We start from the raw sequence: 13,168 nt of genomic DNA, 5'->3' as shown, positions 1-13,168 counted from the left end.
GAGCTGTACTCCTCCACTACATGTCAGCATTTACTTCCTGCAGAGCTGTACTCCTCCACTAGATGTCAGCATTTGCTTCCTGCAGAGCTGTACTCCTCCACTAGGTGTCAGCATTTACTTCCTTCAGAGCTGGACTCCTCCACTAGATGTCAGCATTTACTACCTGCAGAGCTGTACTCCTCCACTAGATGTCAGCATTTACTTCCTGCAGAGCTGTACTCCTCCACTACATGTCAGCATTTACTTCCTGCAGAGCTGTACTCCTCCACTAGATGTCAGCATTTGCTTCCTGCAGAGCTGTACTCCTCCACTAGGTGTCAGCATTTACTTCCTTCAGAGCTGGACTCCTCCACTAGATGTCAGCATTTACTACCTGCAGAGCTGTACTCCTCCACTAGATGTCAGCATTTACTTCCTGCAGAGCTGTACTCCTCCACTACATGTCAGCATTTACTTCCTGCAGAGCTGTACTCCTCCACTAGATGTCAGCATTTGCTTCCTGCAGAGCTGTACTCCTCCACTAGGTGTCAGCATTTACTTCCTTCAGAGCTGGACTCCTCCACTACATATCAGCATTTACTTCCTTCAGAGCTGTACTCCTCCACTAGATGTCAGCATTTACTTCCTGCAGAGCTGTACTCCTCCACTAGATGTCAGCATTTGCTTCCTGCAGAGCTGTACTCCTCCACTAGGTGTCAGCATTTACTTCCTTCAGAGCTGGACTCCTCCACTAGATGTCAGCATTTACTACCTGCAGAGCTGTACTCCTCCACTAGATGTCAGCATTTGCTTCCTGCAGAGCTGTACTCCTCCACTAGGTGTCAGCATTTGCTTCCTGCAGAGCTGTACTGCTCCACTAGGTGTCAGCATTTACTTCCTTCAGAGCTGGACTCCTCCACTACATGTCAGCATTTACTTCCTGCAGAGCTGTACTCCTCCACTAGATGTCAGCATTTACTTCCTTCAGAGCTGGACTCCTCCACTACATATCAGCATTTACTACCTGCAGAGCTGGACTCCTCCACTACATATCAGCATTTACTACCTGCAGAGCTGGACTCCTCCACTACATATCAGCATTTACTTCCTTCAGAGCTGTACTCCTCCACTACATATCAGCATTTACTTCCTTCAGAGCTGGACTCCTCCACTACATATCAGCATTTACTTCCTTCAGAGCTGTACTCCTCCACTAGATGGATATTACAAAATAATACTGTTGCCACGGCAGAGCATGCACAGCAGACAGGGGGTAGAGATGGCGCCTCCTGGGTCCCTCTACCTGCACTCTTCTATCTGGGCTGTACCTGAGAATATGGGGTAAGATGTAGAAGGAGGGGTTCACTTACTTACCTGCCACATCATCAGAGCGGCCTCCTACCCATGCAGGGCATCAGTCACGTGTATCATATATGGGCACAAGCAGCTAAATGTAAACAAGGTAACACGAGGCGCACAATCCACAAGGGGGCACCATTGTAGCATTTACCACTAAGGATGGACAGAGACACTAGAGCCTGGGGGCCGGGGGAGAAGCAGGAGAGGGGGTGTCAGCAAACTACATGGGGGTCCCTCTCCTCTGGGGCAGCAGCGGAAGCTTTAGTGGCAAGGCAGAACCAGCAGACAGTAGCCAGAGATGGGATCGGAGCATGCTCGGAACTGGTGACGTCACAGACAGAAACTATGGCAGCTCAGTGAGATGTCAACACAAAGAAACCAGCCTGCCCTGAAATCCTCTGTGCTGCTAACCGCTTGTGTCTCTGCAGCCCCTCCTTGCTGACCGCTTCAATTTGGAAGATTTATATTTGGAGAGCAGGGGGGGGGGGACGTTAAAGGGTTAAGAGATAGACGGAGCCTGCAGTGACCCCACCTATATAGTTAGGGTGTGAATACCCCCCTCCCCCCCCCCCCCCCCCCCCGGTGACCCCATTACCACTCATTTCCAGGCTCTATTAACCCCTAGTTGTGCACCAATCTTGAGGGATGCCACATCTTGCGCGCTATTCTCGGGGGTCCGGGGCTCCTGAAGGAAATAGTATGCAAATGAGCTCTCTACTAGAAGGACAAACTCTCCCTCTGGGTGGTCTTGGAGGAGAGATCATTTGCATACCATACATTCTAGTCACATCCAGAGCTGCAGCACCCTCCATCTTACTGCTGTGATGTATGTGTGGGGATTAAAGAAGCCCCCCTCACCCCTCCAGGCCTTGTCACTCTTTAATAGTCCCCTCCCTCTCTACTGGCACTGTTGGAATTTATTTTCTCTCTTCCCCTCCGTTCCTGAGCAATCAGTGCTGGTAGTTTTGGTGCCTGATATGTAACTAGACTCCCTAATAACAAGTGGGTGGTGTCAGGGAGGAGAAGGCAAGGGGGCGGGACTCAGAGCTCCAATCAGAGACAGAATCAGAGCTTAGAATCCCACCCCCCTCCCTTCATTACATCATTGTCTCTGATTGGTGCTCAGTCCCGCCCCCTTTGCCTTTTCCTGACACCACCCACTTGTCATTAGGGAGTTTAGTTACATATCAGGCACCAAAACTACCAGCACTGATTGCTCAGGAACAGAGGGGGCGAGAGAGGAAATTCCAAGTGTGTCGGCATTAGTGGAGGAGGGGCTATTAAAGGCTAGAAAGGTCCTCTTTAAGGGATCCTCTAGATCTATACAGCTTTGGATGTGTCTGGAGTATAGGATAACATTTCACAGCAGGATGGTGAACGCAGCTTTGGGCGTATCTAAGGCAGGATGGAAAGAACGGCTCAAGCAGCTTTTGAAGTGTCTGGAGTATATGACTACATGTGCGAATGCAGCTCTAACTGTGACTGGAGTATAAGACCCTGCATAGCACTGGGTAGTGCAGCTCTGGATGTGAGAGGAGTAGAAGGTACAAAGGCCATTGTGTGCAGTGATGTTCGCAGCTGGAGCTTCGTGTTCCCAGGCACGGCTGCTCAGCGAGATCTGCGCACTGTTGGGCGACGCTTGTTGACAAATTCTGAGCGCCTTTCCCACCAGAGCCCAGCTGCCCCCGGAGCCGGACGCCGTAGGGGAAGTCATGTGACCGCGGCGCAGAAGTCACAGAATAGGAGGAATTAAAGGCTCAGCGGCAGCTGGGGGCGGAATAACACGACTAATCCCGGATATCACCCGCTCGCTCAGCTCAGTGCCATGTTGCCCGAGGGGTCGCGTTGCGATACAGCCAGCTTGCCTCACTTCATTGTCCCGGCGGGATTATCCACAATAGCGACGCGTTTATGGGGCTCTTAACGCTGATCCCACTCATCGCTCTTCTCTCCCATGAAGGACTCGGCGTAAACAGAGCAATGGCGCCAAAACATGGAAACGTCCGGTTACAGAGTAGTTCTATAACAACTGGCGGGAGGGGCTTGTACTTTTCCAAATCGTAACTGAAGCTGGCCAAGATGGCGGCCAGGTGAGGTGACCCAGAACGCCATGCCAGGCTGTGCGCCGCCACTTTAAGAGCCAACACAACAGATGATAGTGAACAACACAAGTGATGCGGTGAGATGGACAACAACACTAAGAGGGCGGGGCTAGAGGATACGTGTGACGCCATACGTGATGTACAACTCTGCTCTAGTCACCCTCCAATAGGGGGCAAGAAACAACTGCCCTCACCCCGATACATATCACAGGACCCGCACGTGTCAGGGCCCGCCCAGTGACCCCGAGGCTTGTCGCCCTCCTCCAGGCCGGGGGTCCCTGCGCTGTCGCCCCCTCATATTTCCAGTGTGTGCGTTCCCGCCGAGGTGACGGCATTGACGGAGCGCAGACACTCGGTGCAGATATCAGATTGATCTTGCAGACTTGTGATTGGACGTGCCCCACCTGTGGGAGGAGCTAGAGCTTCACTGAGCAGCCATAATTTTTGTTGCCGTGTATCGGGTGTCATGGAAGGACCGATGGAGGGGAAATACCTGCATTGTAACTACTCCAGTCTAGCAGTTTGTAAGATCTGGTGTTACCCATTATCCCGACAAAGGCTGAGTTTAAAACAGCAAATCAGGTGAGTTAGAGAAGCATCGACAGAAGTCACATTACTGACACATTGAAACGACACAGCACAGATAATAAAAGTCTGGAATCGGGGGTGGGGAGGGGGCACTTGGCTAAATGTATTATTTTGCAACATACAGAAGTCAGAATCTGATGCAAAAGCTTAAAGTGCAGCTCCACTCTCAAAACCACAAGTGTACTGAACTGTTATACCATGTATTCTACTCCAGTCACATCCAAAGCTTACACGCAAAAGCCTACTGGTGTGCAGCTACCTCTCAGGAGTTTACCTCTCTCTCCTGCCCCCTGCTGGTTTCTAGTTACCTCTCATGTACCAGGAGTTTACATCTCTCTCCTGCCTCCTGCTGGTTTCTAGTTACCTCTCATGTACCAGGAGTTTACATCTCTCTCCTGCCTCCTGCTGGTTTCTAGTTACCTCTCATGTACCAGGATTTTACCTCTCTCTCCTGCCTCCTGCTGGTTTGCAGTTACCTCTCATGTACCAGGATTTTACCTCTCTCTCCTGCCCCCTGCTGGTTTGCAGTTACCGCTCATGTACCAGGATTTTACCTCTCTCTCCTGCCCCCTGCTGGTTTGCAGTTACCGCTCATGTACCAGGATTTTACCTCTCTCTCCTGCCCCCTGCTGGTTTCTAGTTACCTCTCATGTACCAGGATTTTACCTCTCTCTCCTGCCTCCTGCTGGTTTGCAGTTACCTCTCATGTACCAGGATTTTACCTCTCTCTCCTGCCCCCTGCTGGTTTGCAGTTACCTCTCATGTACCAGGATTTTACCTCTCTCTCCTGCCCCCTGCTGGTTTCTAGTTACCTCTCATGTACCAGGATTTTACCTCTCTCTCCTGCCCCCTGCTGGTTTGCAGTTACCTCTCATGTACCAGGATTTTACCTCTCTCTCCTGCCTCCTGCTGGTTTGCAGTTACCTCTCATGTACCAGGATTTTACAACTCTTTCCTGCCTCCTGCTGGTTTGCAGTTACCTCTCATGTACCAGGATTTTAGCTCTCTCTCCTGCCTCCTGCTGGTTTGCAGTTACCTCTCATGTACCAGGATTTTACCTCTCTCTCCTGCCTCCTGCTGGTTTGCAGTTACCTCTCAAGCACTAGGATTTTACCTCTCTCTCCTGCTGGTTTCTAGTTACTTCTCAGGCACTAGGATTTTACCTCTCTCTCCTGCCTCCTGCTGGTTTGCAGTTACCTCTCATGTACCAGGATTTTACATCTCTCTCCTGCCTCCTGCTGGTTTGCAGTTACCTCTCATCAACCAGGATTTTACCTCTCTCTCCTGCCTCCTGCTGGTTTGCAGTTACCTCTCAGGCACTAGGATTTTACCTCTCTCTCCTGCTGGTTTGCAGTTACCTCTCATATACCAGGATTTTACCTCTCTCTCCTGCCCCCTGCTGGTTTGCAGTTACCTCTCATGTACCAGGAGTTTACATCTCTCTCCTGCCTCCTGCTGGTTTGCAGTTACCTCTCAGGCACCAGGATTTTACCTCTCTCTCCTGCCCCCTGCTGGTTTGCAGTTACCTCTCATGTACCAGGAGTTTACATCTCTCTCCTGCCCCCTGCTGGTTTCTAGTTACCTCTCATGTACCAGGATTTTACATCTCTCTCCTGCCTCCTGCTGGTTTCTAGTTACCTCTCATGTCCCAGGATTTTACCTCTCTCTCCTGCCCCCTGCTGGTTTGCAGTTACCTCTCATGTACCAGGATTTTACCTCTCTCTCCTGCCTCCTGCTGGTTTGCAGTTACCTCTCATGTACCAGGATTTTACAACTCTTTCCTGCCTCCTGCTGGTTTGCAGTTACCTCTCATGTACCAGGATTTTAGCTCTCTCTCCTGCCTCCTGCTGGTTTGCGGTTACCTCTCATGTACCAGGATTTTAGCTCTCTCTCCTGCCTCCTGCTGGTTTGCAGTTACCTCTCATGTACCAGGATTTTACATCTCTCTCCTGCCTCCTGCTGGTTTGCAGTTACCTCTCATCTACCAGGATTTTACCTCTCTCTCCTGCCTCCTGCTGGTTTCTAGTTACCTCTCATCTACCAGGATTTTACCTCTCTCTCCTGCCTCCTGCTGGTTTACAGTTACCTCTCAGGCACTAGGATTTTACCTCTCTCTCCTGCCTCCTGCTGGTTTACAGTTACCTCTCATGTACCAGGATTTTACATCTCTCTCCTGCCTCCTGCTAGTTTAGTTACCTCTCAGGCACTAGGATTTTACCTCTCTCTACTGCCTCCTGCTGGTTTGCAGTTACCTCTCATGTACCAGGATTTTACCTCTCTCTCCTGCTGGTTTCTAGTTAGCTCTCATGTACCAGGATTTTACCTCTCTCTCCTGCCCCCTGCTGGTTTGCAGTTACCTCTCATGTACCAGGATTTTACATCTCTCTCCTGCCGGTTTGCAGTTACCTCTCAGGCACCAGGATTTTAGCTCTCTCTCCTGCCTCCTGCTGGTTTGCGGTTACCTCTCATGTACCAGGATTTTACCTCTATCTCCTGCCTCCTGCTGGTTTGCAGTTACCTCTCAGGCACTAGGATTTTACATCTCTCTCCTGCCTCCTGCTGGTTTCTAGTTACCTCTCAAGTACCAGGATTTTACATCTCGCTCCTGCCCCCTGCTGGTTTCTAGTTACCTCTCAAGTACCAGGATTTTACCTCTCTCCTGCCTCCTGCTGGTTTGCAGTTACCTCTCATGTACCAGGATTTTACCTCTCTCTCCTGCTGGTTTGCAGTTACCTCTAATGTACTAGGATTTTACATCTCTCTCCTGCCTCCTGCTGGTTTCTAGTTACCTCTCATGTACCAGGATTTTACCTCTCTCTCCTGCCTCCTGCTGGTTTGCAGTTACCTCTCATCTACCAGGATTTTACCTCTCTCTCCTGCCTCCTGCTGGTTTGCAGTTACCTCTCATCTACCAGGATTTTACCTCTCTCTCCTGCCTCCTGCTGGTTTGCAGTTACCTCTCAGGCACTAGGATTTTACCTCTCTCTCCTGCTGGTTTGCAGTTACCTCTCATGTACCAGGATTTTACCTCTCTCTCCTGCTGGTTTGCAGTTACCTCTAATGTACTAGGATTTTACATCTCTCTCCTGCCTCCTGCTGGTTTCTAGTTACCTCTCATGTACCAGGATTTTACCTCTCTCTCCTGCCTCCTGCTGGTTTCTAGTTACCTCTCATCTACCAGGATTTTACCTCTCTCTCCTGCCTCCTGCTGGTTTGCAGTTACCTCTCATGTACCAGGATTTTACCTCTCTCTCCTGCCCCCTGCTGGTTTGCAGTTACCTCTCAGGCACTAGGATTTTACCTCTCTCTCCTGCTGGTTTGCAGTTACCTCTCATGTACCAGGATTTTACCTCTCTCTCCTGCCTCCTGCTGGTTTGCAGTTACCTCTCATGTACCAGGATTTTACATCTCTCTCCTGCCCCCTGCTGGTTTGCAGTTACCTCTCAGGCACTAGGATTTTACCTCTCTCTCCTGCTGGTTTGCAGTTACCTCTCATGTACCAGGATTTTACCTCTCTCTCCTGCCTCCTGCTGGTTTGCAGTTACCTCTCAGGCACTAGGATTTTACCTCTCTCTCCTGCCTCCTGCTGGTTTGCAGTTACCTCTCATGTACCAGGATTTTAGCTCTCTCTCCTGCCTCCTGCTGGTTTGCGGTTACCTCTCATGTACTAGGATTTTACATCTCCCTCCTGCCCCCTGCTGGTTTGCAGTTACCTCTCATGCACCAGGATTTTACCTCTCTCTCTCCTGCCCCCTGCTGGTTTGCAGTTACCTCTCAGGCACTAGGATTTCTCCCCTCTTTGTTGCTCCCTGCTGATGTCTTGGTGTCTATACACAGCATGTAGAGCTGCCTTGTTTGTTTCTCTCTCCTGCTACTAGAGTAGACAATACATCTCCCATCCCCAAAGGACAGCTGAGCCAAGTGTATTACGGGAATATGCAAGAAAAGTAAATGCAGCTCTGGGTGTGAATGGAGTAGGAGTTACAGGATTTGTGACATTCTCATCAGCTGGAAGTGGAGCTGCCCTTAAAGACAATCTTCCTGTTCTAGAACATTTGAGGAGACACATGGAGCGTTCATGCTTAGATGTTATCTGCAGCATCAAGGGGTGGTGTGAGGTGGGGGTCACACGTGGTGGTGCGAGGTGGTCACAGACTACCCCTGTAGGAATATTAGTGCCCCGGGACAAGTCCTGACAAGGCGATAGCTGCGCAACTGACACCACGATGGACAGTCAGTCGGACTACAACACCCAACCTGGGCCACACACTCATAACAATGGCAGCAGATACCCCCACCCAGATTATCAGCATTTTACAGTACAAATCTTTAGGCCTTATCCTCCAATCACACCCAGAGCAGCAATCAGCATTTAAGTTAGAGAATCCTACAGCTCCCCCAATGCCCTGGGACACCATGATAAGACCTCCGATGTACGGCAGTAACGTGTGTACAGCATCCAAGCACTGGCCAGTAACACTGACTGAAGTAGGATAATGCAGCTCTAGGTGTGACTGGAGTAGATCTGTTCAATGATGAGCATAGACATAAATCGCCTTACAAAGCGAGAGACCGCAACATCTATAAGGCGGGGACAACACTGCAGCCCCAACCCAACAAGATGGGAGACTCAGGGGGGAGCAGCAATAGTATCGGCCATATCTAGGAATGGGATACAAAGTGTTAAAGGGACAGACTGTATAAAGGAGACGATGACGACTCCCATCCTAGGGGGGCCCTTATTTATGGCACTCCAGGACACCCCAATACTGGCGAAAAGGGAGACGTGTGAGACTGACACACAAGGGGCCTTAAAGGGCCAGTAACCACTCCTTGTATCTCTGCCTGCTGTCAGTGAATGGAAACAATGTTTACTTAACTTCTGCTCACACAGCCAAAGCTTTGTTACAATGTATCAGTGCAGGTAAGAGAAATGAGCCTGTCAAAGAGAGAAAGAGGATTGTAACAAACCCTCAGCTGTGCGAGTACGACTAGATCAGAACCGAAGAAACAAAACACAGCAGATGTTTAATGGATACTGGCCCTTTAACTGTAGGGTCAGACATGGGAAGACACATCAAGCCTTAGAAGAGACCCCAAAATGTAAGACACTGCCCCCTGCTGACCAGACACTGCCCCCTGCTGACCAGACCCTACCTGTGTGCAGACACTGCCCCCTGCTGACCAGACCTGCCCCCTGCTGACCAGACACTGCCCCCTGCTGACCAGACCCTCCCTGTGTGCAGACACTGCCCCCTGCTGACCAGACCCTCCCTGTGTGCAGACACTGCCCTCTGCTGACCAGACCCTCCCTGTGTGCAGACACTGCCCCCTGCTGACCAGACCCTACCTGTGTGCAGACACTGCCCCCTGCTGACCAGACACTGCCCCCTGCTGACCAGACCCTACCTGTGTGCAGACACTGCCCCCTGCTGACCAGACCTGCCCCCTGCTGACCAGACACTGCCCCCTGCTGACCAGACCCTACCTGTGTGCAGACACTGCCCCCTGCTGACCAGACACTGCCCCCTGCTGACCAGACCTGCCCCCTGCTGACCAGACACTGCCCCCTGCTGACCAGACACTGCCCCCTGCTGACCAGACCCTCCCTGTGTGCAGACACTGCCCCCTGCTGACCAGACCCTCCCTGTGTGCAGACACTGCCCCCTGCTGACCAGACACTGCCCCCTGCTGACCAGACCCTCCCTGTGTGCAGACACTGCCCCCTGCTGACCAGACCCTACCTGTGTGCAGACACTGCCCCCTGCTGACCAGATCTGCCCCCTGTGTACAGACACTGCCCCCTGCTGACCAGACCTCCCCGTGTGCAGACACTGCCCCCTGCTGACCAGACCCTCCCTGTGTGCAGACACTGCCCCCTGCTGACCAGACCCTCCCTGTGTGCAGACACTGCCCCCTGCTGACTAGACCTGCCCCCTGTGTGCAGACACTGCCCCCTGCTGACCAGATCTGCCCCCTGTGTACAGACACTGCCCCCTGCTGACCAGACCTCCCCGTGTGCAGACACTGCCCCCTGCTGACCAGACCTGCCCCCTGTGTGCAGACACTGCCCCCTGCTGACCAGACCTGCCCTGTGTACAGACACTGCCCCCTGCTGACCAAACCTGCCCCCTGTGTGCAGACACTGCCCCCTGCTGACCAGACCTGCGCCCTGCTGACCAGACCTGCCCCCTGTGTGCAGACACTGCCCCCTGCTGACCAGACCCTCCCTGTGTGCAGACACTGCCCCCTGCTGACCAGACCTGCCCCCTGTGTGCAGACACTGCCCCCTGCTGACCAGACCTGCCCCCTGCTGACCAGACACTGCCCCCTGCTGACCAGACCTGCCCTGTGTACAGACACTGCCCCCTGCTGACCAGACACTGCCCCCTGCTGACCAGACCTGCCCTGTGTACAGACACTGCCCCCTGCTGACCAGACACTGCCCCCTGCTGACCAGACCTGCCCTGTGTACAGACACTGCCCCCTGCTGACCAGACCTGCCCCCTGTGTGCAGACACTGCCCCCTGCTGACCAGACCCTCCCTGTGTGCAGACACTGCCCCCTGCTGACCAGACCTGCGCCCTGCTGACCAGACCTGCCCCCTGTGTGCAGACACTGCCCCCTGCTGACCAGACCTGCCCCCTGTGTGCAGACACTGCCCCCTGCTGACCAGACCTGCCCCCTGTGTGCAGACACTGCCCTCTGCTGACCAGACACTGCCCCCTGCTGACCAGACCTTCCCTGTGTACAGACACTGCCCCCTGCTGACCAGACACTGCCCCCTGCTGACCAGACCTGCCCTGTGTACAGACACTGCCCCCTGCTGACCAGAGCCTCCCTGTGTACAGACACTGCCCCCTGCTGACCAGACCTGCCCCCTGTGTGCAGACACTGCCCCCTGCTGACCAGAGCCTCCCTATGTACAGACACTGCCCCCTGCTGACCAGACCTGCCCCGTGTGCAGACACTGCCCCCTGCTGACCAGACACTGCCCCCTGCTGACCAGACCTTCCCTGTGTACAGACACTGCCCCCTGCTGACCAAACACTGCCCCCTGCTGACCAGACCTGCCCCGTGTGCAGACACTGCCTCCTGTTGACCAGACCATCCTTGTGTACAGACACTGCCCCCTGCTGACCAGACCTGCCCCGTGTACAGACACTGCCCCCTGCTGACCAGACCCTCCCTGTGTGCAGACACTGCCCCTTGCTGACCAGATCTGCCCGTGTGCAGACACTGCCCCCTGCTGACCAGACCTGCGCCCTGCTGACCAGACCTGCCCCGTGTGCAGACACTGCCCCCTGCTGACCAGACCTGCCCCCTGCTGACCAGACCTGCCCCGTGTGCAGACCTGCCCCCTGCTGAACAGACCTGCGCCCTGCTGACCAGACCCTCCTTGTGTACAGTCACTGCCCCCTGCTGACCAGACCTGCCCCGTGTGCAGACACTGCCCCCTGCTGACCAGACCTGCCCCCTGCTGACCAGATCTGCCCCCTGTGTGCAGACACTGCCCCCTGCTGACCAGACCAGCCCCTACATGTGATCACACCTCACAGCAGCAAGCGTCACCAGAAACCAATCGACCAATCAGGAGAGAGCCAGGAGACGTACCCGGATTGTGTATCCGATCCAGAAGCTTGACCGAGCGAGCGCTGACCACACCGCCAACATGGACAAGGAAGCCGACAGGGAAGGCGGTCAGAGTGAAGAACGGGAACTCCTGCCAGAAAGAAAGAAGATGGGCAAGTGTGAGGGGAACGTCAGTCACAGTCCTGTACACCGGGGGGCGCCACTGTGCAAGGGCTGCAGGGATTACTGCTCCGACACTGAGGTGATAACAGAGACTGGACACACAATGGCCGCCGCTTACCCGCTGCTCCAGTGCCGACTGCGTCTGCTGCCTCAGGAGAGCTTTGAAGGCTCCGCCTTCTCGCCCGGCACTTCCACTTCCCATACCTAGAGGGCGCCACCAAAGAGACAACTCAGAATCACCGACAAGGAATCTGATCAGACGTTGCGTGCTGTGCGCTGAAGCCGACCTGACACGGCGGCAGTGCGGCCCCTCGTCCCGCAGGGTCGGTGCTACCATCATGGAGGAAAGATGGGAGCTCGGGGCGAGGATACTACAAATATAAGCCACTGCTATAGAGCTGGTGGATCAGCAGGTTCTCCCACCTCACAGCACCCCCTGCTGGATCCAAACACTACATCTCCAGCAATGCAGTGCAACACCCTGGACACCACCTTCCCTCCAACAATAGGGGGCAGTCCTGCGCTCGGACCTTCTCACACACTGCTTGCCAAGACTTGGGGTTTGCTCCAATGTATCAGTGCAGACGCCACTAAAGCCCCCTGTCCAGGACCCCCCCGTTACCTGTACTGACCCACTGCACCAAACCCCCAGCTGTCAGATCAATACTAGGGCAGGATAGAAGACTAACAGCAAGCAGAGATCTGGAAAATGGGGAGGAACTGAAGCCAACCTGATCAGACAGGACGCTGGCCCTTTAAGAAGGTAGACCTGGGGTGCAAATATAACAATAACCTCCCCTCCCCCCACCCAAGCACTAAGTCCATTATACTAGCAGTGATGAGATAAGGAAACCGGAGCGGGGGCAGGGGAGCGGAGGAAGGCGCCATCTATCATATAGAGAGGTCACAGCAGACACAGACAGATGTGGACGTGATGGAGATGACAGATCACTGCGACAGAGCCCACCCCCGAGGAACCTGTAACAGAGCACCGAGGAGTCTGGAGGGGGAGGGGGATTATAAGAGTAAGTCTGAGAGTGCGCGGTGCAACCTGAAAACACACAAGATATCATCAGACCAAAGGCATGCACAGCGCCCCCCGCAAGCAGAAGGCAGCCTAGAGGAGTGCAAGGGAGAGATTCCAAGAATGTATATACTAGAGATCAGCGGTGACATCACTGAGAATACAGCCTATCCGTATACTAGAGATCAGCGGTGACATCACTGAGAATACAGCCTATCCGTATACTAGAGATCAGCGGTGACATCACTGAGAATACAGCCTATCCGTATACTAGAGATCAGCGGTGACATCACTGAGAATACAGCCTATGTATATACTAGAGATCAGCGGTGACATCACTGAGAATACAGCCTATGTATAT

At 53.5% G+C, this 13,168-nt stretch overlaps 2 protein-coding genes across 8 annotated transcripts in view; one reads left to right on the top strand and one right to left on the bottom strand.

Annotated features, from left to right (window-relative positions):
* Positions 1-13,168, bottom strand: part of C2CD5 (C2 calcium dependent domain containing 5) — a 61,141-nt gene that overhangs the window by 25,882 nt on the left and 22,091 nt on the right. For 6 of the 7 annotated variants that reach the window (XM_075275481.1, XM_075275482.1, XM_075275484.1 and 3 more), the window contains 2 exons: positions 11,902-11,987; positions 11,643-11,751 (listed from right to left, as the gene is read on the bottom strand). In XM_075275481.1, the coding sequence (XP_075131582.1) occupies positions 11,643-11,751; positions 11,902-11,987 (195 nt within the window). Of the gene's footprint in view, positions 1-3,933; positions 4,000-11,642; positions 11,752-11,901; positions 11,988-13,168 lie in introns of all 7 variants that reach the window. The other variant, XM_075275480.1, reaches the window with a different exon arrangement.
* GOLT1B (golgi transport 1B) overlaps positions 1-13,168 on the top strand; it is a 266,853-nt gene that overhangs the window by 240,801 nt on the left and 12,884 nt on the right. The window lies entirely within an intron of this gene.

Source organism: Leptodactylus fuscus, chromosome 5 (assembly GCF_031893055.1).
Source record: "Leptodactylus fuscus isolate aLepFus1 chromosome 5, aLepFus1.hap2, whole genome shotgun sequence".
Lineage (NCBI taxonomy): Eukaryota > Metazoa > Chordata > Amphibia > Anura > Leptodactylidae > Leptodactylus > Leptodactylus fuscus.
Note: the sequence above shows the minus strand (reverse complement) of the source record. Positions and strands in the feature narration are given on the sequence as shown.